This window comes from Danio aesculapii, chromosome 18 (assembly GCF_903798145.1).
Source record: "Danio aesculapii chromosome 18, fDanAes4.1, whole genome shotgun sequence".
Classification (NCBI taxonomy): domain Eukaryota; kingdom Metazoa; phylum Chordata; class Actinopteri; order Cypriniformes; family Danionidae; genus Danio; species Danio aesculapii.
The window spans coordinates 38,905,147-38,929,861 of NC_079452.1; the positions used below are offsets into that span (position 1 = coordinate 38,905,147).

The window sequence follows — 24,715 nt, forward strand, 5'->3', positions numbered from 1 at the left end:
TTATTTAACAGATATATTTATTAAAATAATATTTTAGTCACTAGATATCTTTAGAAAAAAAAAGATAATACATTTAAATTCAAGCAAAATTTCCACAAAAACAATACAAACTCCAAAATTACAACAAAAGTTCAAATTTGCATAGAATATTTTTCTTTAACATAAATTTGGGCTACTAATTTTTGAATTGTTACAGCAAGTTATTTTGTTAAATTAGCTCCAGATTTGGCTTCAGCAATGACTGAAATAATGTATAAAATAAAATAATGTATAGAATCCTAATAAAATAATAATTTAAAACATAGATTTGTGAGGGGTGTACTCATTTATGCTGACCACAGTATTTGTAGTGTATGTGAGGAAACACACACACACAAAACCCACCCACCTGTTCAAGTGTCTCTCGTCTCTTCATGAGCTCGATCTCCAGGTCTGATCTTTTCTTGTGAGCCTCCTGCTCCTCTTTCTGGGCCTTCAGCACCTGGTCTCTCTTCCTCTTCTCCATCACCTTCTGAAGCTCAGGCTTATTCTGTGGCGCGAGACCCCTGTGAGAAGGACAAAACAAGTTGACGACAAATTAGTTTTGAAAAGTATTTATCAATGAATTATCAAGCGATTCAATTATGAATGCTGATTAATCCAATAGTGTTTCTGTTGTCTTAATGAATAAGACATTGACTAATACATTCAAATGCTTATTATTAGTCATTTTTGATCAGTTCTGTATATATTTTTAAATAAATAGCAATAAATCTCTATCTACTTTCCTACATATTTACTAGGTGATTTTTTTAACCTTCAGAAAGCTGTATTTTTCTCCAACTTGACTTTAAACAGGTAATACTCTGTATTTAAATTTTATTTATTTATTTATTTATTTATTTAAATGGAGCCTGTGAAAATAGGACAAATTTTTGAAAATGTTCCCATCATGACTTATTTTTCCAGCATCAGTCACATATAGTTCAGTCTATATGAATTTTCTTACATTTATCTAAATAATAATTGCTTAAATTGCAATTTTAATCACTAAGAAAAACAAAAACACACATCTTTTAACTAAATTAAATTAAATTAAGGCACTTTGGAGTTTAAATTTAGGACCGGATTCGATTTAAAACCATAACATCATCCATTTCACAATTTCGATCAGAGGCTTGACACGACGAGAGAGAGAGCAAAAGATGAGATGACTCCAGCGCAGTTTAGAGATAATAATCCATAGGCTTACATAATGTGACTGTGAACATGTTTCTGTGAAAATCCTGATTGCCCCACATAGTGTAATCCAATACGGATGGTTGGCGGGTTGAGTTTTAAGGATTGGATTTGGTTCATAATGACCAGAGGCTGCTGTACATTTAGAGCGTATGGAGATTAACAACTTCAATTACAGAACTTTACTGTGACATTTTTATTGCATAATTCTCAATCTCATGCTTCAGCATAATAATCAAGCTGAAACCGGCTGATCATCAAACACTTCCAGTGAACTCAAACATTATCAATTTGACAGAAACACAAAGTTGTTTTGGAATAAGAGCCAAATAATTGGCCAGTGATAATGCAATATACAGTCCATTCATATGTCACAACAATAAAAATATATGAAATATAAATATTAGATTCAAAATATTATGTGTTGCCATGACAACTAACTGAAGTAAATGTTAAAACTGTACTAAAAGTACTAAAACTGCCAAAACATGTATTACATATTATTATTAATAATACTATTACTACTAATAATAATGATAATAATAATAATAATAATAATAATAATCATATGAATAATAATGAAGATGATGATGATGATGATGATGATAATAATAATAATAATAATGATAATTATATTAATGATAATGATAATAATAATAACAATAAGAATAATGATAATAATAATGATGATAATAATGATGATGATAATAATAATAATAATAATAATAACAACAACAACAACAACAACAACAACAACAACAACAACATGTAATACTAATACTACTACTACTACTACTACTAATAATAATAATAATAATAATATGTAATAATAATAATGATAACCATAATAATGACAATAATAATAATCATAATATGTAATAATAATAATAACCATAATAATGACAAAAATAAAAATCATAATATGTAATAATAATAATAACCATAATAATGACAATAATAATAATAATAATCATAATATGTAATAATAATAATAACCATAATAATGACAATAATAATAATAATAATCATAATATGTAATAATAATAATAACCATAATAATGACAAAAATAACAATCATAATATGTAATAATAATAATAACCATAATAATGACAATAATAATAATAATAATAATAATCATAATATGTAATAATAATAATAACCATAATAATGACAAAAATAACAATTATAATATGTAATAATAATAATAATAATAATAATAATAATAATAATAATATGTAATGATAATAATAACTATAATAATGACAATAATAATAATAATAATAATAATAATAATAACAATAACTATAATAATGACAATAATAATCATAATCATAATATGTAATAATAATCATAATATGTAATAATAATGATGATGATGATGATGATGATAATAAAAATAAAAATCATCATCATCATCATAATAATAATGAATTATATATATATATATATAAATTATTATTATTACACTCAAAAAATGCTGAGATGTTTTAACAAATGTTGGGTCAAATATGGATAACTATAAAAACTGGGCTAAAATGTGTCATTTAAATTTAATTAAAAGAAATTAACCCAGGCGACGCGGTGGCGCTGTAGGTAGTGCTGTCGCCTCACAGCAAGAAGGTCCCTGGTTTAAGCCTTGGCTGGGTCGGTTGGCGTTTCTGTGTGGAGTTTGCATGTTCTCCCTGCGTTCGTGTGGGCTTCCTCTGGGTGCTACAGTTTCCCCCACAGTCCAAAGACATGCAGTATAGGTGAATTGGGTAGGCTAAATTGTCCGTAGTGTATGAGTGTGAATGAGTGTGCGGATGTTTCCCAGAGATGGGTTGCTGCTGGAAGGGCATCTGCTGCGTAAAACATATGCTGGATAAGTTGGCGGTTCAATCCACTGTGGTGACCCCAGATTGATAAAGGGACTAAGCCGAAAAGAAAGAAAATGAATGAAATTAACCCAATGTTGGGTTTGTCCATATTTGATCCAACATTGAGTTACAACAACACAACATTTCTTTAAGTGTACAAAAAATGGTGGGTTGTTTATTTTAAACCAATGTTGGGTCAAATATGAGTAAACCTAACTGTTGGGTTAAAAAGTGTCATTTTAATTTATTTGAAAAACACAACCCAACATTGAGATTGATCACATTTTACCCAACATTGGGTTACAACAACCTAGCATTTTTTAGAGATCTGATCATTCCTTGATTTTAATGATTTAATTAGGACAGTAAGGTCTGACTTTGCTTAGACAAAAGTCTTGTCACTTAAGAGAAATAATGTACAGTATAGAATATAAAGTCATGGTGCAGTGGAAACCGAATTAATATTGTGCATTACTCCCATGAGCTTGGAGGACTGCATCCACACATCTCTGACTCAAATAACTTATTAATAAAGTCATCTGGAATGGCAAAAAAGCGTTCTTGCAGGACTCCCTGAGTTCATCAAGATTCTTTGGATTCATCTTTAATGCCTCCTCTTTCATCTTACCCCAGACATGCTCAATAATGTTCATATCTGGTGACTAGGCTGGCTAATCCAGGTGCACCTTGAGCTACTTTGCTTTCAGGAACTTTGATGTGGAGGCTGAAGTATGAGAAGGAGCGCTATCCCGCTGAAGAATTAGCACTTTCCCATGGTTTGTTTTGTAATGGGCAGCACAAATGTCTTGACACCTATTATTAATAATGATAAAATTCTTTATAAATATATAAAATAATAATAACAATATATAATATTACATAGAGAACTGATATTATAAAAAGAAGTCAATTTAAATTATTGATAGATTTATAATAGCAATGAATCAGTTTTCATCTTTCAGTATTTTAACATAATCCAGCTCTCAGCAATGTTGACTGTCTTGTCTATGCTTTCCAAAACTTTGTAGACTTGTCTAGACTAGTATGAGTAAGAAATGAGCGGAGCAGATGGGAATATCAGAGGTGAGAAAATAGGAGACAAAATGTTTTGGCTTTTTGGACAACGATTATATAACTGTACGGCTCACAAAACCTGGAATTACGATAATCTCCACCAGGTGAGTGAAGAAAACATTTCTGTCATGTCACTGATTTACCTTCTGAACAGCATTTCACCTTTTCATCCAACTATTCATTCTTTTCTAAGAAATAAGAGCAAGAGTAGACATTATTCACATGGCTGGAATGTGTGTCTGATGAACAGGTAACTTTATGACTTCAATTATCGATCAAACACGCACAAACATGATAAGAGAAAACAAAGCATTGCTTTATGATGCTGGGGACGTTTCTTATAAATGATTAAATCCATTATGTTGCCAAGAGGAAACTAATATAAGGGTGTTTCCATCACGAGACAAGAACTAAACTCTGTTTTTGTCGTTATGTGGGTCAGATATTAGCCATTTTGCTGTTGGAAGGTAATAAAGTGAGCAAAAGTGATTTTATATATAAGAAAATGCACATAAAGTGTGTTAATTTAATGTTTCATACAACCTTTGGACAACGAAGACATCTAAATATGGGTGAAATAATCTTCTATTTTTATTCAGTGTAGCATATTTATGTAAAGATGAAATAGCACTTCATTTTTAATATTTAAAAAATAAATATTTACTTAAAAAGTGAGTAAATTCATTGACTTAAAACTGACAAGTTGACTTAACTTAAAGGAAATCCAATGTAACTTGGAACCGTTAAGTTGTCTTAACTTATTTTTTTATAAATATTCATGGTTCATTTACTTAATCATTTTTAAGAAATGCGTTTTTTAAATTAAGTCAACTAATCACTATTTACAGTGTACTTAATCTTAAAATATATATTTAAAAGTCATTATACATAATGTTAATATTTAAAACAACTTAAGTCAATCTCTTGCTGACAAAAGTAAAAGCTAGGGATTTGAATCATATTGGTAAAGTTATAAGAGATATATATATATATATATATATATATATATATATATATATATATATATATATATATATATATATATATATATATATATATATATATATATATATATATATATATATATATATATATATATATATATATATATATATATATATATATATATATATATATTATAAGTAAAGTTATAAGAATATTTTAAAGCTGCACTGTGGGCCTTAAACAGTTATTAATATGTTGATTTAAATAATAATAATCTAGTTTTAAATGTGCCTTCTAAAATATATTTATTGCATAACTAGTGTTATACTTAATGACATTTTACTAGGTGTCGTCAGTAAATCGTGGTTCAAATGTAGTGTTTGATAATAATAAACCAAAAGTAAACAGTCTTCATTTGAGCCCGTTTTAAGATAAGGATGTGCTTTTTGTTTATTGGTGTGGTTTTATGGTTGTTTTTATTTGTTGTTCAGTTATAACTTGAACAATTGCTGAATCTGAGAGTAAACAAGTTAGATTAAAATGGTGTGCTAATATTAATAGTCATAACTGGATAGAGATATTTTACTTTCCCACATGACACCTCCCATTGTTTTGCACAGACAGTGAAAGTCAATGTGATTCAATTCAAGCATGAATAATCTTTAAAAGACCGTGACTTGATTCCAACACCCACACCATCTTATTTGCATATGTTAATTATTCTTTTGCACAATCACTCCGGTAAATTCAAATCTACGTTTGAGAACAGTCCTTACGAGACATTGTTATTCATGTGTTACAAATATTCAAATTATAACAGTAAGTAGTGGGATTACAGTTCATAGTTTGCATTTGAGAACAGTCATCATGAGACATTATTATTTATGTATTACAAACATTCAAATTATAACAATAAGTGCTGGGATTACAGTTTATAGTTTGCATTTAAACACTGATAACATGTCAAAATCACCTTTTGAAAGATACTTGACGCTTCAAATTAAGGTAGTAATTGTGTTATTTAGCCAATAGGTGGCCAAAAAAAGCAGTTGTTAAAACTATATTTAAGGTTTTTAAAGTCCGAGTGAACCAGAAGATGTTGCTGATTTTTATATTAGTATTATTATATTAGTATCTCTTTTAAAATCCTCACACAGTCACAGGCCTTAACCTAAACACAGGGAGATGATAAACTTTTGCTCTGTTATGGTTATATTCTAAAATCTAATCTGAACTGTGGCTCCTGCTCAACTTTAATCCCAACTTAATATTGCACATCCTGCAATATGATTATTGTATATGCACACATTGCAATATTGATGCTGAAATGATATATTGTGCAACCCTATGCTAATGTATTTCCAACTGAAACTGAATACTGAGGGAGGGGGGTATTTCTGCACTCCTCCTCTCATCTTTCACTTACAGCAAACTAATGGTTGGAGGAGCATGGCTTAGCATATTTGCCCCAAGCCATCAAACTGACATCAGAGAAAAAAATGCTGTCCAAGAGCAGAAGCAAATGGTTAGATTTTGACTGGAGGCTATCAATTCAAAAAATTTTCAAAGGATTAACTCAAATGGATTAATTTTATAGGAATAACAATGTATGTAAAAAATAAACATTGTAAATTTTGATTTCATGCGGAATCAACTAAAAAAATTGACTCTCAGATTATGCAGAAAAATACAGCTCTATTGACCTTATTAATGGCGCTTGTTTTTTCCGATTGTTTTAGAACTTCCCATTCAGTTTCTTATGGGAGAAATGACTAGGAATAATAAACGGCAGAAAACAGTCAAACTACTTCCTCTACAAACAAGTGTTCGCCTGACTATACAAAGTAGAATTATATAATGAGAAAATATCAGTTTGCAACATCAAGCAGCAAAACAAGCTGTTTTTAATGTCTAAACAATGAATGGATGTAAATGGAACCAGAAGTTTCGAACTAAAAAGATTCAAATGGCAGAGCCTGCTCGTACATGCAGAATAAAGCTGTGGTCACACTGGACTTTTCTCCCCATAGACTTCTATTCATACGCACGCAAATGCGCCAGACCAGAAATGCAAGCTCAGGCAACAAGTTTCGCAGTTCGCTGCGTTGCAAAGTTTAAGCTTGTAGAACTCTGACCTGCAAAATCGCATTTTGAATCTTGACTGAGTGAGACCAATCGAGGATCAAAATATGACTTCTCTGGACAGAAATTTTAAACATGGACCAATCGCTTGCTTTTTTTTTTAATGTCAAATCATTTTGTTGAATCCCACCCCTTTTCCCAGCACCGTACTAAAGAATTTCACAAGCTCAAACTCTAAGTGTGACCGCAGCTTTAGGTCAATAAGTGTAATAGTATTTTGATTTGTATTTAGAAAATCAAAAAATTCATTTAAAATGTGCAGGGTGAATAAACCTATTCCTTTATGACAGTTTAAGGCAGGGGTGTCCAAACTCTGTCCTGGAGGCCTAGTGTCCTGCTGAGTTTAGTTCCAACTTGCCTAAACACACCTGCCAGGAAGTTTCTAGTATATATAATAAGCTTGATTAGCTGGTTGAGGTGTGTAAACTCTCTAGGACACCTGCCTTCCAGGACTGAGTCTGGACACCCCCTGGTTTAAGGCAAGACACTGCAGGTAAACAGGGTGAAAAAAAAAAATCACTAAAAGTTAACAGATTAAATGACATTTATACATGAATTAATATTTGGACTTAAATATAGACAATTAAGCATTGTTTCATTAAATATGTAGTAATTTGCAAAAATTTCTAGCATTAAAATTAGATGAAGTAAAGATTAATATTCTCATTTTATTGTTTATCTCTTTCTTTACGTCACATTCAGTTTTTTGTAGAATAAATAAATATGAATAAATATGCTGTATATAATTAGGCAAATTATGTAATAACACTTTCCTCTGTCATAACTTTCAGAAAACAGATCTGAATAAAACTGTATAGTTTGGTGTATTTGGAGAGATTTGTGGATCCAAGCAGGAGAAAATATTTAAATATCTTTAAAAATGTATTGTAAATGAAATCTGCAGACACAATTGATGAAGCAATAAGTTGATAAAATAAAAAATCCATTAGTTTTTTTCAAACATTAAACAAGAATATAGTTTAACAAGCAGGGGCGTCGCTAGACCCAATTTGCTGGGGCACGTGCCCCAGTAAACATCGCCAGTGCCCCAGTAAATGCTTTGAGATATCAAATACTTCATATGCAAGTGTATTTATTAAGAGTGGTAATTCTGAAATAAAGACGTTACTCTTTATATTCAACTGAATCAACACTGGTGAAAGCGATGTAGTTTAATCAAAAAGCAAACTGGCGCATCTCTGCATGTCCGCAGAAAAAAGAAACCCGCGCGCCTCACAAACCCCTCATGCTAGACGCGCTGCTAGTCTCCCGGTGCGAGTCCCGGTTGTTAACACACATGCTGAAAAAACACCCGCTGCACATGCGTTGCAAAACCGGCATTAACAGTGTTTTATGTGGAGGTGTCGGGACGCAGTCGACAAAACTAAAGCTTAAATAAAATGATGGTGATCTTTACTATGCATGCTTTCTCATAGATTTTTTTTGTATGAAGCAAGTGACAAGTCAGGGAGGTAAAACTTAATAAAGCTAATTCTCTGCCATGTGTCTAAAACAACAGATAATTCTATAAAACTTCTTTTTTTGTATTCAATAGAATTGTCTATATAATTTCATTCAAATGAAATAAACATTTATGCAAAAGATTTTTAAAATTATTAATTTCCAGTTACATTTAGGATTAATTATTTAGAATAATAATTGTATAATAACAATAATACTTTTATATATATATATACATATATATATTATATATATATATTTTTTTTTATTATCATTTATTTTATTTTATTTTTATTTTTTGGAGGGGGGACGTGCCCCAGTAGAGCTTTATGTTTAGCAACGCCCCTGTTAACAAGTATTTTAAAATTTAAAGATTTTTTAATTAACTTAATACTTTATAGGACACTCAGTAAAATACTCATTGGAAAAAATAGAGTGTCCCTGGGGGTTATTACAAGACCTTTAAACTTGTATGACTTTCAAAAAGGTTGTGCAGTCACAATATATGGTCAACAACAACAAAAAAAAAAATTCACAAAAATCTCCAGACTGACAGCCTCTCATCTTTCTGCATTGGTGTACATACAGTAACAGTAGCAACGAAAAGATCAAAACACTCCTGTTCTTAAAAGTCTCAAAGGTACGAACATCTTCAGCAATGCCAGCGTGTGTCGTCACAGATTACATAACAGCAGCGTCTGCGGGAACACGCTGGTCCTTTGCAAAGTGCTAGAAACAGTCACTTCGTGTCCTTACAGCATCTATCTCTGCTTACACACCACCACCCACAGCTGGCGGAACAACAGAAGATGATGAAGAGAAAGAAACAGAAAACCCTATTACATAAAAGCCCACCGTGGCCCCTCTAACTGGATGCATTATCTAATTTATGATGCAACAGTCTATATATAGGCTGCTACATCTCTCAGTCTCTCCATCACTCGATGTGTGTGTGTGTGTGTGTGTGTGTGTGTGTGTGTGTGTGTGTGTGTGTGTGTGATTTTGTAAGGCAGACGGAGGTGAATGTCACAGAAGGAAAGGCTAAAGGATGCTGTAATCCTCCTTATGTAACGCCACAGCTCTCTGCATCCACATCTGGAACTAATCCCATTTAGATGATGGAAACCCTCCTTTCCCCCAAACAAACCCACTTTTAATTTGCTTTATCAGGGTCGAAATTAACTTGAGGAAAAAGCAAACGTGTGTAAATTTTTTTCCTTTATGATTTCCAGGATTGTGCAGTGAGTTTAGGCTAGAAATGTATTTAACAAGGACAAAAGAAAGCCCATGACTGCCGCAGAATCAGTTGAATTCAGTTGAAATACTAACTGCATCTCTGTTTAATGTTTATCGTCTTTTTTATTTTTCATATTTATTTATTTTGTGTTAGTCACTCGTCACTTTATGTACACTGGAAGCTTCTGTAGCCAAAACAAATTCCTTGTGTGTGTTAAGCACTTGGCAATAAAACTGATTCTTATTCTGAAGAGTTCAATTATATGCCTATAGGAAAAATGTGAGTTTAATATTTGATAATATGATTGATCATTAAAATGATTACGGTAAATGTGTCAATATTATTTAATTAAATTTTAAATATTTAACTAACAAAATATTTTACATGGCCAGTAGAGGAATATAATAAACTAATTAAATAACAACAACAACAACAACAACAACAACAACTATTATTATAATATTTGTAATAAAAATATATTTTATTAATTATGCAAAAGCATAAAATTATTTGTCTTTCTATATGGAGTGATCACAAACATCTGAATTTGTAAATGAATATAGAAGCAAACATAAATACTAGAATTAATACTAGGTTACTTATTACTACTTATTACACATTATTATATACTATTGTAATTTAATTAAATTTTTTTTTGAAATATCACAATACATATTAAATAATAATAATAAATATTAGAAAATATTCTTGTCTTTTAACAAGGAAAAAATTTTACAAATCTGTTTTCAACACTTGGAGTTACATTGTGATGTTTAAGTGTCCCCTTATATACACATACAGTTGAAATCAGAATTATTAGCCCCCCTTTGAATTTTTTTTCTTTTTTCAAATATTTCCCAAATGATGTTTAACAGAGCAAGGAAATTTTCACAGTATGTCTGATAATATTTTTTCTTCTGGAGAAAGTCTTATTTGTTTATTTCAGCTAGAATAAAAGCAGTTTTTAATTTTGTAAACACCATTTTAAGGACAAAATTATTAGCCCCTTTAAGCTATTTATTTTTACGATAGTCTACAGAACAAACCATCGTTATACAATAACTTGCCTAATTACCCTAACTTAACCTATTTAACCTAGTTACGCCTTAAATGTCACTTTAAGCTGTATAGAAGTGTCTTGAAAAATATCTAGTAAAATATTATTTACTGTCATCATGGCAAAGATAAAATAAATCAGTTATTAGAAATGAGTTATTAAAACTATTATGTTTAGAAATGTGTTGAAAAAAAATCTCTCTGTTAAACACAAACTGGGGGGGGGGTAATCATTCAGGGGGGCTAATAATTCTGACTTCAACTGTATTTATATATATATATATATATATATATATATATATATATATATATATATATATATATATATATATATATATATATATATATATATATACACATACATACATACACACAGTGCTAATTGAGTACACCTCATTTTGAAGATGAATATTTGCATGCATTTCTCAGTGAATATAGGCAATGTATTTTGGTGCATTTGAACAAAACAGATTTTAAAAAAATTATTAAACAGATATATTTATTAAAATAATATTTTAGTCACTAAACATCTTAAAAATATATAGATAATACCATTTAAATTCATGCAAAATATATATACTGAAAAAAATTCAACAAAATTTAAGCATTTTTTGTTTCTCTTGAATTTTGCTCTTCTTAAATTTTGTATTTTATATTTTTCTCCTACAAATAAATTAGGGTGCACTAATTTTGTACTATTATCATAACTTATTTTGTTAGATTAGCTCTAGATTTGGCTTTAGTACTGACTAACCTAATGTTGTTTATGCACAAGAGAAGATTTTTTCAACACATTTCTAAACATAATAGTTTTAATAACTGATCTCTAATAACTGATTTATTTTATATTTGCCATGATGACAGTAAATAATATTTTACAAGTATTTTTTCAAGACACTACTATACAGCTTAAAGTGACATATAAAAGCTTAACTAGGTTAATTAGGTTAACTAGGCGGGTTAGGGTAATTAGGCAAGTTATTGTATAATGATGGTTTGTTCTGTAGATTATCGAAAAAAATATATAGCTTAAAGGGGCTAATAATATTGACCTTAAAATGGTTTTTAAAAAATTAAAAACTCATTTTATTCTAGTCAAAATAAAACAAATAAGACTTTATCCTGAAGAAAAAATATTATCAGACTGCGAAAATATATATATATAGCAATTTTGCATAAAATTATACTTGTATCATAAAACACAAACACAAACCCAGATCTCCTCATGCTCCTCTAATGTGTAAGGTGAGAATCAGTCTTTTACAGTAGTTTATGTAATCGTGCCGAGTCTGTATGCTGTTTTCACACCACATAAATGTCTGTGGCTTATCTACTCGCATTAGCATCAAAGCTTCTAGAACAGTTTCCTCCCTCACGGGCTCTTCCTAATAACTTCCAAGCATACAAAAAAAAAAAACGAAAACAGTTTTATGTAATAGGGAACATGTGTAAACCCTCACTGCCACAATTCATCACCACTGAGGTGAAGAGAGACCAAGACAAAACGAACATCTTTTTTCCCCTGGTTCTTGTCAGGAAACAAATACATATGGAAATCTTTCAGCGTGTCCCAAACATCCACTGGGAAACATCAGCTTTTAGAGTGACTCAAAGTTTATAGGAAATTTCACTTGTGAATGAGAGTAAGTGGAATGGTTAAAATTGATCTTTATGTAATGAATAATAAAGCATTCGTCAAACTATTTTTGGGATCAAATCTGGCCAAATGTGGTCAAACGTTTTTATGCAATGACTGCAATTCATAGCAGTGCCCATTCTATAAATTCTTTCTTCTTACATAATAAAACTATTTCATAATATTGATATTTAATCCTCTTTAAAATAAAAGTTGTACAACAGGTGGGATAATAATAATGCATTATTAATTATTATACAACTGTTCTGTCTGGTTCTTGAAGCTGATTGGCAAATAGCCGTGCAATATTCTGCCAGTAACAGCACTCGTCCAGCCTCTTAACCCTTCACTCATGTGTATTACTCCACTCACATACAGCAACAAGCAGAGGACACTCTACAGTTTAACAAATATTGCTGCTGTTAGACAATTTTGTATGCTGTAGTGCTGTATTTATACCATTGTAATATTGTGATCTCCTGATTGCAACAGATAAATACTGGGAAATCTATGTAGACTGATGTCATTTAATGCTGTTCAGCCTAATAATCTTAAATTGTGAGCAAAATCACCAGTTTTGTCGTCACTTTTGACATTACGCTAGAGAATCATTTAAATATTAGCTCTAAAGTGATGTTAGTGAATGAGCAACGGTTTCTGCTGTTCTGACTACAGATGTGAATAAATGGTGGAATAAAGTAGTTCCTTTTACAAAAGGGATTTTAGATTTTCTGTGTTTGATTTTCTTTTTTATAACTGTTGTATAGATGCAATATCACACTCGTAGCAGCAACGCACACCTCCCGCCAGTGCCGATATACAGCCAGATCACATGCTACTCGTGTGATATTGCTCATTCATCAAATATATTATATAAATGGTCCAGGTGACATGTTTTAATGAATGTAGTCATTAAATAATTACTGATTATATAGTTAAAGACAAAATTATTAACCCTCCAATAAAATGTTAATTTTATTATTATTTTTAAATATTTCCCAAGTAAACAGAGCAAGAACATTTTCTATTATAGAGTTTACTATAATATTTTATCTTCTAAGGACCATAACTTTCAGTTTGGCTGGAATTAAAAGCAATTTTACATTTTTAAAACTATTATATAAACAATTTTTTTATCAAGTTAAGCTAAATACTCGTATTTTAAAGAAATATAAAAAGTAAAATATGGCAAAAAATAAGTTGTTATCAGAAATTAACCATTAAAACTACTTTTTAAAATGTTTTTAATCTTCTAACCATTAGTCATCACTAGGGAAATATTTGAACAAAATATTATTTAACTGGAGGGATAATAATTTTGATAATATTAATAATAATTTTGATTTCAACTGTATATATTATAATATAAAACTATATATGACATTTACAAATGATCCATATTCTTTATTGTTTCTATCCTATCTTTATTAATCAAACGTGGTCAAACATTTTTCAGTAATGACTGATTTACATTATCACCATTATTGTAATATCCATTTATTTACTTGTTAAGTATTAGTAAATAATGTACTGTAGTAGTAGTAGATGAATGCACTGACAATAACCATCAGAAAAAAGTCATATATAGATCAAAATAAGCAAACATCAAAAAGATTTATATCTAATATAATAGATAATTTACTTGAATGCATGCATTTCTTAATCAACTATACATTCATAAATGATTATAAATACAAAACAGACCAATGTTAATAGTAAAGCTACTAATGCAAATAATATATTACAGTATGTAAAAAAAAAAAAAAAATCGATATTATTGTATATTACAAATTATTTACATTATTTAATATTAATGTTCTCTATTTATTTGATGTTGTGGTCAAACATGAGTGTTTTAAAGACCTAACGGAAATGGCAGCTGCTCTCACAGCATGATCAGACAGTTTGCCAGAACACATGCACAGCACTGCAGTAATGAGGATAATAATGATGATGATAATAATGATGCACATATTCAAGAGTAAAGAGCAAACATGACTGAGCTGCATGGAGGCGGAAGAAAAAAAAGAGCGACGGGAACAAATGTAGGAGGACTGAACAGTATGTGCTCACCTCTTCTGGTTCATAAGGAGTTCTCTGTGTAAGTCCTGGTGGTTTCTGGAGGATTTCACCGGGTTCAGGAGTTTCTTGGGCTTTATGAGTTCATCGCCGTCACCATCCATGTAATCTGGCTCTGCCATAATGCTGCGCACACGGGACAGTCCCTCTGGTATGTCTGTCTGGTCCAGACCTGAGAAGAAAAAGACAAATGCATGCATTTAAAAAATGGTGCAACATAAACAATAGTTGCTCAGTTTGATAAATGAGGCAAAAAAACTGCTGAAATGTATTTAAATTTGCTGTAAAAACTGATGTAACTAGTGTGCACATAGTCATTATAAATACTTGCTGAGATGTTCTAAAAATATATATTGATCAGTAAGTCATTGTTTTTCAACTCATACAATTACTTCATGTAAATATTGTAATTATCAGCAAATATTTAAAAAGAATAAACTGCAGTTTTTGTATATTTATTACATATAACATGTATGTAATATGTAATATATGTAGAAAAACAAAAAAACAAACAACAGTTATCTCAAACCATGTAGTCAACAAAAATTAAACAAACCAAACCAAAACAGTTTTGCCAAATCCTGTGGTCAAAAATGAAACAAAAAAAGTGAAACGAAATGAAACAAAACAGTTATGTAAAACCATGTGGTCAACAAAACAAAATTAAACAAGCCAAACCAAAGCACAAAGGTTATCCCAAATCATGTGATAAAAAATGAAACAAGAAAATGAAATGAAATGAAATGCAACAAAAGAAAACAAAAAACAGCTATCCCAAACCATGTGGTCAACAAAACAAAACAAAACAAAACAAAACAAAACAAAACAAAACAAAACAAAACAAAACAAAACAAAACAAAACAAAACAAAACAAAACAAAACAAAACAAAACAAAAAACAGTTCTCCCAAATCATGTGGACAAACAAAATGAAATAAAACAAAAACAAAACAAAACTCAGTTATCATATGATCAAATGGTAAAAAAACAAAATGGAATTAATTGAAACAGAACAAAACAACAAATAAAAGCACATAACAAACAAGGGAAAAAACAAAGCCAGGAATCCCAAATGATGGGGTCTAAAACAGACCAAAATATTGACCATTATATAATATTTGAATATTAAATAACATTTCCATCATATGAACAGGGAGACTACACATAAAAAGAGATTTGAGGTTTTTTTTTACCAAATACATTTTGAATTAACAGTAATACAATATGGGGGAAATCCATATGTCTTGTTTCCCTGAAACTGGGAAATCAGGAAATAAATAAAGATTAGTCATTGTCTTATCATGTAATCTGATATCAATAAGGGGATAATGAATGATGGGCTCATGTGACTGTTATCTCACATGGCTATTTGTTTACAGTCGGATGCTATTTTTACACTATCAAACAAGCGGGTATCATTCAATAGACAGCTCCATATCAAGAAAAAGACTGGAACAACCAAACAGTTTAAACTGATAAACCAAATAAACATGATAATCAGTGCTGAGATAAAAACCTAATGTGAAATTACAAGTAGTAACCGTGACACATTAAGCACATGTAGGTCAGGTTACACTCTTATTTTTTTATTTTAAATATAAAAAATCTAAATAATAATACAAAATATTATTATTATTAATATAAAATTATTATCATTATTTTTAATAATAATAAAAAGTAATAATAATAATTATTATTATTATTATTGTTATGACTTCCATTAATTGAGATATAACACGAAATGTATATCAAAAGAGTGAAGCAATAATAAAACCAATTGAAAATGTTTTCAGAGAAAAAAATAAAATAAATAATAATAACTAACAAATATGAATATAATTATATAATACATTATTATTAATATTATTTTTTGTTATTATTATTTATATACATATAGACTTTACTAATTAAAATAAAAATTTTCTAGGCACTTTTATTTTAAGCTGAATACTAGTATTTGTAAGTAAAATATGGCAAAAATAATTTGTAACTAGAAATAATCAATAATCAATAATAATAATGATGATAATAATTATTTTTATTATTCTAAAATGATTATTATTACTATTACTATTATTTTTATTATTATTATAACTTTATAATTATTTTAATTATTAATAGTATTCTTAATAATATAACTATTATTATTATTATTATTATTATAAAATGATTGTTATTAATGTTATTATTATAAATAATAATAATAATAATAATAATAATAATAATAATAATAATAATAATAATAATAATAATAATAATAATAATCATTATGACTTCCATTAATTGAGATTTAACATAAAATGTATACTAAAAGAGTGAAGCAATAATGAAAACAAATGAAAATGTTTTAGGAATACTACTACTACTACTACTACTACTACTACTACTACTACTACTACTACTACTACTAATAATAATAATAATAATAATAATAATAATAACTGATATTATTATTATATAATACATTATTATAATTACTATTATTGTTTGTTATTATTACTTTTATACATATAGATTTTACTAATTAAAATAAAATTTAAGTAGTTTCTTATATTTCCCATAGCTAGATACAAGCATATATTTTTCAATACTTATTATATTTCCAAAAAATATATTTTTAAGGACAAAAAACACAATTTCTGTTTATATAATTCAACACATTTAAGCTAAAGCTGCACTGAAATCCCCAAAAGTGCAAATCCATGTTATCTGTCAACAACTTGCATGCATTTGACCCCAAAAATCTCACCTGGAAGGACCGGAAACACGGGGTATCTGAACATTGTAGTCATCTCTGCGAATGTGTGTTATTAAATTCTCTGTAAAACAAGTCCTGCTGTCCTCCGGCTGATAAAACTGCAGCTCTGTGTGTGTGACGGAGACTGTGCTTCATAAAGCACTCCTCTGATCTGACTCCTCCTGATGTTTTATTACCTAACAGCCTCCCACCCCTGTCTGAACACACTATGGCAAGCCATTTTCACCTTTAATCATTCGCAGGACATTAATTATTGGTATAAAGAGTTCAAGTTAGAGTAGTAATTATTGATTTCAGGAATTAAATTAGCCTAACTATTAACAAAAGTAAAAGGTAATTGATAATATCAACATTTATTTATATGTTTTACTAGTTACACTGCTCCATAGACTGCCATTCAAAAAGATAAATAAATAATTGGTTTATTACTATAGTTAAAACTCCATTTCCACATCAGATTTGCAATCCTACCAAGACAAAAGTATTTTTCAGATCAATAAAAACATTGTTACTAGTAAACATTGGCGCTATCGATATCAAGAATGCAGTTGTCAATAGATGAAATGTTAAATCTTGATACCTGTAAAAGTATTTCAGTATGTTATAGGTGTATATAAATGACAAAACACTAGTAACAATCACTATCATTATATTAAATATTAATTTTACTAGCAGCAGTTGATCAAGGATACAAAACTGCAATGCACTAATAATATGGCAAGCGGTTTTAACATTTAATCTACAAAATATACTAGTATGTTTGCTACTATTATTCGCTTTTCAGATAGCAATATATCCTTTTCATTTAATAATAATACTAGGTCATTTAGTATTAAATACTAGGGCATATTAATTTTTATTAATTCCTAATAACTAGATCGAAGTACTTCTTTATTAGATAGTACTCATTCTAATAAATTCAATCATTCATTTTCTTTTCAGCGTAGTCCCTTTATTAATCAGGGATCACCACACCGCCACTTATCCAGCATATGTTTTACACAGCGGATGCCCTTCCAGCTGCAACCCAGTACTGGGAAACACCCATACACACTCATTCACACACATACACTACGGACAAATTAGTTTATCCAACTCACCTATAGAGCATGTCTTTGGATTGTGGGGGAAACCGGAGCACCCGTCCCGGAGGAAACCCACGCCAACACAGGGAGAACATGCAAACTCCACACAGAAATGCGAGGCTCAAACCAGTGACCTTATTGCTTCTTGCTAACCCACTGCGCCACTGCGCAGCCCTTATTGTACTAATAACTAGTAAATATTTCAATGTAAAATATTTGCCATTGACTTGACATATCAACCAGTATTGTATGAATGTGTGGTAGTATCTTCTGAAAATATACTATTAACTATACAGCATAAGCACTAAAGGGCAATAAATAAGTACTAGTAATTAATAGAAATGATACTTGTCTCTGTAATTAAATGTTAAAACGGCTTGCCATACTACCAAGCATGCTATCAATGATACAATATAGAGGTTTTGACTAGCAAATATTGCATCTCTGATGTAAAAAGGAATTTAATGATCAGTTCTTGATATCAGCAGCTTTGATGACAGTGAGATGTGGTAAAAATGCTGGATTAGCTGGCTAGCAAGTTTCAGTTTAGTTTGAACCACGCTTGGGTTTTAGGTAAAATGAAGGCAGCTTGACTTTAATCCCTCTTTGTTGCTATGATTTTATGGAGCAGCAGAGCTGAGCTACCTTCATAGTACCAAAAGCCCAGAATTGGTGCAAGCTAAACTGAAATTTAACTGGTTAGCCAGCTAATCTGATTTCATGATACAGGCCCAGGTTAGCTGTACAAGTGTGAGCCGTCACATCACATGCAAAATTATTAAATCACAACCATATATATATATATATATATATATATATATATATATATATATATATATATATACACATACAGGCTATATGTACAGTTAAAGTCAGAATTATTAGCCCGTTTATTTTCCCCCAATTTCTGTTTAACGGACAGAAGATTTTTTTAACATTTGCTAAAAAAATGTCATAAATGTCTTTTCTAATAACTGATTTATTTTATCTTTGTCATGATGACAGAAAATAATATTTTACTAGATATTTTTTAAGACACTTCTATACAGCTTAAAGTGACATTTAAAGGCTTAACTAGGTTAATTAGGTTAACTAGGCAGGTTAGGGTAATTAGGCAAGTTATTGTATAATGATGGTTTGTTCTGTAGACTATCGGAATAAAATAAATAGCTTAAAGGGGCTAATCATTTTGACCTTAAAATGGATTGAAAAAAATTTGCTTTTATTCTAGCCAAAATAAAACAAATAAGACTTTCTCCAGAGAAAAAATATTACCAGACATACTGTGAACATTTCCTTGCTCTGTTAAACATCATTTAGGAAATATTTAAAAAAAGAAAAAGAATTTAAAGGGGGGCTAATAAATCTGAATTCAACTGTATGTCATATATATTCAACTGTGGTGACCCATAATAAATCAGGGACTGAGTGACCTGCTTTTAGCAACTTTGCAAAAATTAGCTGGCAATACTATGAGGCCCAAGTAGACAAACTTGACATGATTTTTGTTTGCTTTTCTACATTGTGTACAAATCAGTGCCATGAAAAAGCTGACTGAGAACTTTAATAAAAGTTAAATGAATTCCTCCAAATAAAAAAATTAATTAAAATACTTCAAGATAATTAAAAAATTGTGCACTTAAGGCGGAGAGTTCTGTTAACTTATCGTAACAAACAATGTAATGTCAGTAAAATTTCTTATGTTAATTGTTTTGTAATACTCATGTTTATTTAGTTGTAAAGGCATTAAAAGATCTTAACAGATCTTAATAAGCGACGCTCACCGGCTGCGATGACTTCAGACAGAAATCAGACAGTTTTTTTTAATAGCTGAAGTTTATTTTATAAAGAATTTGATTTGGGCAAATGCTGACGTCATTATTTTTGTATCAAGAATTAGAATTAGTGGAATAATATTTACAAAGTACCATCATCACTGATGCAAATTTAGTAACCAAAATCACTTTTATCCATACATTCATTTTCTTTTAGGTTTAGTCATTTTATTAATCTGGGGTCACTACAGAGGAATGAACCGCCAACTTATCCAGCATATGTTTTATGTAGCGGATGCCCTTCCAGCTGCAACTCTTCACTTGGAAACATCCATATACTCTCATTCACACACATACACTAGAGTACAATTTAGCTTACCCAATTCACCTACACTGCATGTCTTTGGACTTGTGGGGGAAACCGGAGCACGTGAAACCCACGTGATCACGGGGAGAACATGCAAACTCCACACAGAAATGCCAACGGACCCAGCCGAGGCTCGAACCATAACCTTCTTGCTGTGAGGCGATCGTGCTACCCACTGCACCACCGTGAAGCCCGTACAGGTGAATTGGGTAGGCTAAATTGTCTGTAGTGTATGTGTGTGAATGAGTGTGTATGGATGGTTCCCAGCGATAGATTAGAGCTGGAAGGGCATCCGCTGTGTAAAATGGCAGTTCATTCCGCTGTGTAGACCCCAGATTAAAAGTGACTAAGCCAAAAAGAAAATGAATGTATGAATGAACATCTTTAATGACAGTGAGATGTGGTAAAAAAAGTATTGAAATCAGACATTGTTTTTTTTTTTTTTTTTTTTTTTAAATCGCTGAAGTTTATTTTATAAAGAATTTGATTTCTGCAAATGATGATGTCATTATTTTTGCATCAAGAATTAGAATTAGTGGAAATTAGTTTGATGCAAATTTAGTAACCAAAAACACTTTTATCCAGCTTTTACGAAAAGAATTAGAACATTATACGAACAACATAAAGCAAAGCACTAATAAAAAAGCCAATAAAACCGTTTTATTTCCTCAAAACCTTCAAGATTCTGTACTTCCACAAGGCCCTTACTCATTCTTAGTATGCATACACATAAATATATTTGTTTGCTTTAATTATATTTTGTTTTTTGTACACCCCTGAGCTTTCCCCCTCTTTTTCTTCCTTTCTTTGTATTTGTATTGTTCTGTACTCTGTTCTTTAAGCATTACTTTCAAAAAAGTATATATAATAAATAATTAGCTGAAATTAGTGGAACTGTAATTGTTGATATCATAAAGTTAAATCCTGGCAATGATTAAAAGTCAAAACGGCTTGCCATATCTGCCCTAACTTTCATCTCACCATCAAAGAGTGCCTCCAATACACACCAATAAAACGATAAACACTCCCAGCAGAAGAATTCACACATGTTTGCTTCCATATATAGAATAACCTTTGAGATTGGAGCCATTTAAAGGAAATACTGAATGTGGCGGGGTTACAAACGTGCAATCAATATTTCAGTGTTTGTTAATCAAGGTGTCATTTTTAGTAGGCTAAAAAAAGTTCATAAGTCATAAAAAATTAAATATTTTAGAATGAAATGATCCAAAACCGCATGAACATCAAACCATAAAAAAGCCAAAATACTCATATTAAAGCTCATCATCTGAATGAGCATTTGCGCAATGTAAAAAAATCTAGTGCAATTTGAACTGCAGTTCATTGTGCTGGCCACTAGAGGTCGACAATATCAAGCAGTTTTTTTTACTGTCATGAAATAATTTCATTTGAAAAACAATGTGACAATGTTCCAAACACTACCCAAAAGCTTTAAGAGTACATTATGCCACTAGTTAAAGTGTGACAGGCCAGCAAAAACTAAATCAATACTCTCCACTATGTTTATTTGGAGCCTTTTCAACAACAAGTCTCAATTTATAGCAATAACTTGAGTATTTCCCGTTCTAATATGTTTGCACATGCCTATGGTATATCTCGTGTCTTATTTACATGCAGTAATTTCCTTATGCATTCAGGAAGAACACCTTGGGGAAAGCGGATGCTGTTTAATGTGTGTATCTGCCCTCCCTTCTCAGAAGCAATCATCCAACTGAAGACTAACAGTAGTTCCTGTTGACAATGTGTTGAAAGTTTCTGGTAAAGGTTTTGCAAAGCCTACGAAACACGTGGTCTCATTTCATAAGTCAACATGTTGCATCTAGTTAAAAGTTCCACGATGTTCCAAACCTGTTACCTTTACTCAATATTATGAAGGTGAAGGGAGCTAAGGTTATTAATCTTCAAAATGAATAAACAAAATGCATCATTAAATCACTTCTTCACTTTATTCAGGGCTTAAAATGAACACTAGCCAATAAACTAAAACATGAATTTGTTTAATCACTGAAAATGTTGACCAAAATGTGTCATTTAGTAACTCAATTTCACAGTTGATTTTTTTTAAATGCTATTAATGAATCAATTGATTCAGATCACAAATCCAGGCTAAATGATTTGTTCCCACAGCAGATTATGAGTTTTCTTGAAGTTATTGATAACATTATCAAGACTTTCAGTCGGTTTGATTCTTACAAAGCTATCATGTAGTCTAAATATAGCTCACATGTCATATAGACCAGTTTTATGAGTCTTTTACAGTGCTTTTCAAACGCCTTGAGCCCTTTGACTGTAACTAAAACATTTAAGGTTTGTGTATTATGGAGAAAAACCATGCAGGTTTAGAACAACACTATTAGTGAATAAATAATAACACTTTTAGTGCATGTTCCCATCTCTATAAAAAGTACATAACTAGATATTTCTGTAACTATGCATAAAGACTGCGTGAACTGGAAGTTGCTGAGACTTTTATTTTAGTATGTTTATGTACTTCCAACGAGTAATTTTGTTTTATATATATATATATATATATATATATATATATATATATATATATATATATATATATATATATATATATATATATATATATATATATAAAAATTTTTACTCAAAAGTAGTTGTTTTTGCTCTATTTTGAGTGTTCAGAGAAAAATGTGTCAGTAGAGTGAGAGAAAATTTACAGAGTATTTGTGACAATCCTGCCAGAGTCCTCATGCACCATTAAGGAACAATTAAAACATCATTAACATTTTGGACATTTCAATAATTAAGGTTATAACAAAAATACACCACAATATAATTTGAAGAGACTACAGTCATACAGCCAGCTATGAAATGTCACCTATAATGAAGACCTAAGGATTTACAGTCAGATTGATGGATGAAAGTCATTATTTTCAAATTTGGGTTGAACTTTATAGACGCTTCCTAAACATGGTCTATAGCAAGATGTTTTAAGCTAAGCAAAACAGTCAAAATCTCTTCATGTTTGCAGCACAGAAGACAATTTTAGTATCCACTTGACTGAGAGTTATATTACATGAAAGAGTAAAATAATAACACTACATTGAGTATTGAGTACATTGAAATATTGAAAAATATCTATATTCGATACTGCGAGCTGAACTTTAATAACTCATAGGGAGATTATGTTAGCCTACATATATTAACTTGAGAGATTGGTTTTTTTTTAATAAGAGATTTTTTTTTAAAGCAACATTTATTTAATGCATCAGAAAGCCAGAGAGAGCAAAGCCAGATACTAAGAAAAAGCAAGAATGTATCATTTTAAATAGTCCAGTATCCATGCTTATTGAAATATCAATATTTTTGTCAACTATTTTTGACTTCCACCTGAAACTGAATATTGAGTAACTTGGGGGTAGGGGGTTCTTTTAATACATCATTCCCTAATTGCAAACCAAAGGTAAGAGGGGTCGTTAAGGACATCATGTCTGAAGTCGTTAAACTGACATCAACAAGTAGACCAGCACTCCAAATGCAGAAGCAAATGGTCAGACTGTGATTGAAGAACTTTTTTTCACTCAATTAACAAGGACGGATTAGTCAAATTTTTCACCGAATAGTTAACAATGTGTGCTATAGCAAAATAAACATTGTACATTTTGATTTAACTTTTTTTAAAGATTTATTTTTGGCCTTTTTGCCATCATCAAATAGGACAATATTTAGACAGGAAGTGAAGTGGGAGAGAGAGAGGGGTGTAGAGTAGGGAAACGTCCTCGAGCTGGGATTCGAACTCAGGATGCCCTAAAAATCCTTCCACAACATATGTAAGTGCGCTAACCACTAGGCTATTGCACCGAATTTTAACAAATAATTTATGTGTGAACAACACGCAGTGCAAAAAAAATACTGTAAAATTTTGAGTAACTTACTGGCAGTTTTGGTTGCTAGTATGAATGTAAATTTACAAGCACACTGTAAATAAATAACTACAATTGTGAAGTAGTTTTACATAAAAATTATAATCATTAATTT

At 30.4% G+C, this 24,715-nt stretch overlaps 1 protein-coding gene across 2 annotated transcripts in view; it reads right to left on the reverse strand.

Annotated features, from left to right (window-relative positions):
* Positions 1–24,715, reverse strand: part of fam107b (family with sequence similarity 107 member B) — a 58,754-nt gene that overhangs the window by 2,716 nt on the left and 31,323 nt on the right. Inside the window, exons 1-3 of one of the 2 annotated variants that reach the window (XM_056478476.1) lie at positions 17,454–17,596; positions 14,700–14,877; positions 389–545 (exon numbers count right to left, since the gene is read on the reverse strand). In XM_056478476.1, the coding sequence (XP_056334451.1) occupies positions 389–545; positions 14,700–14,877; positions 17,454–17,496 (378 nt within the window). In that variant the 5' untranslated portion in view covers positions 17,497–17,596. Of the gene's footprint in view, positions 1–388; positions 546–14,699; positions 14,878–17,453; positions 17,597–24,715 lie in introns of those variants that run through there. The other variant, XM_056478477.1, reaches the window with a different exon arrangement.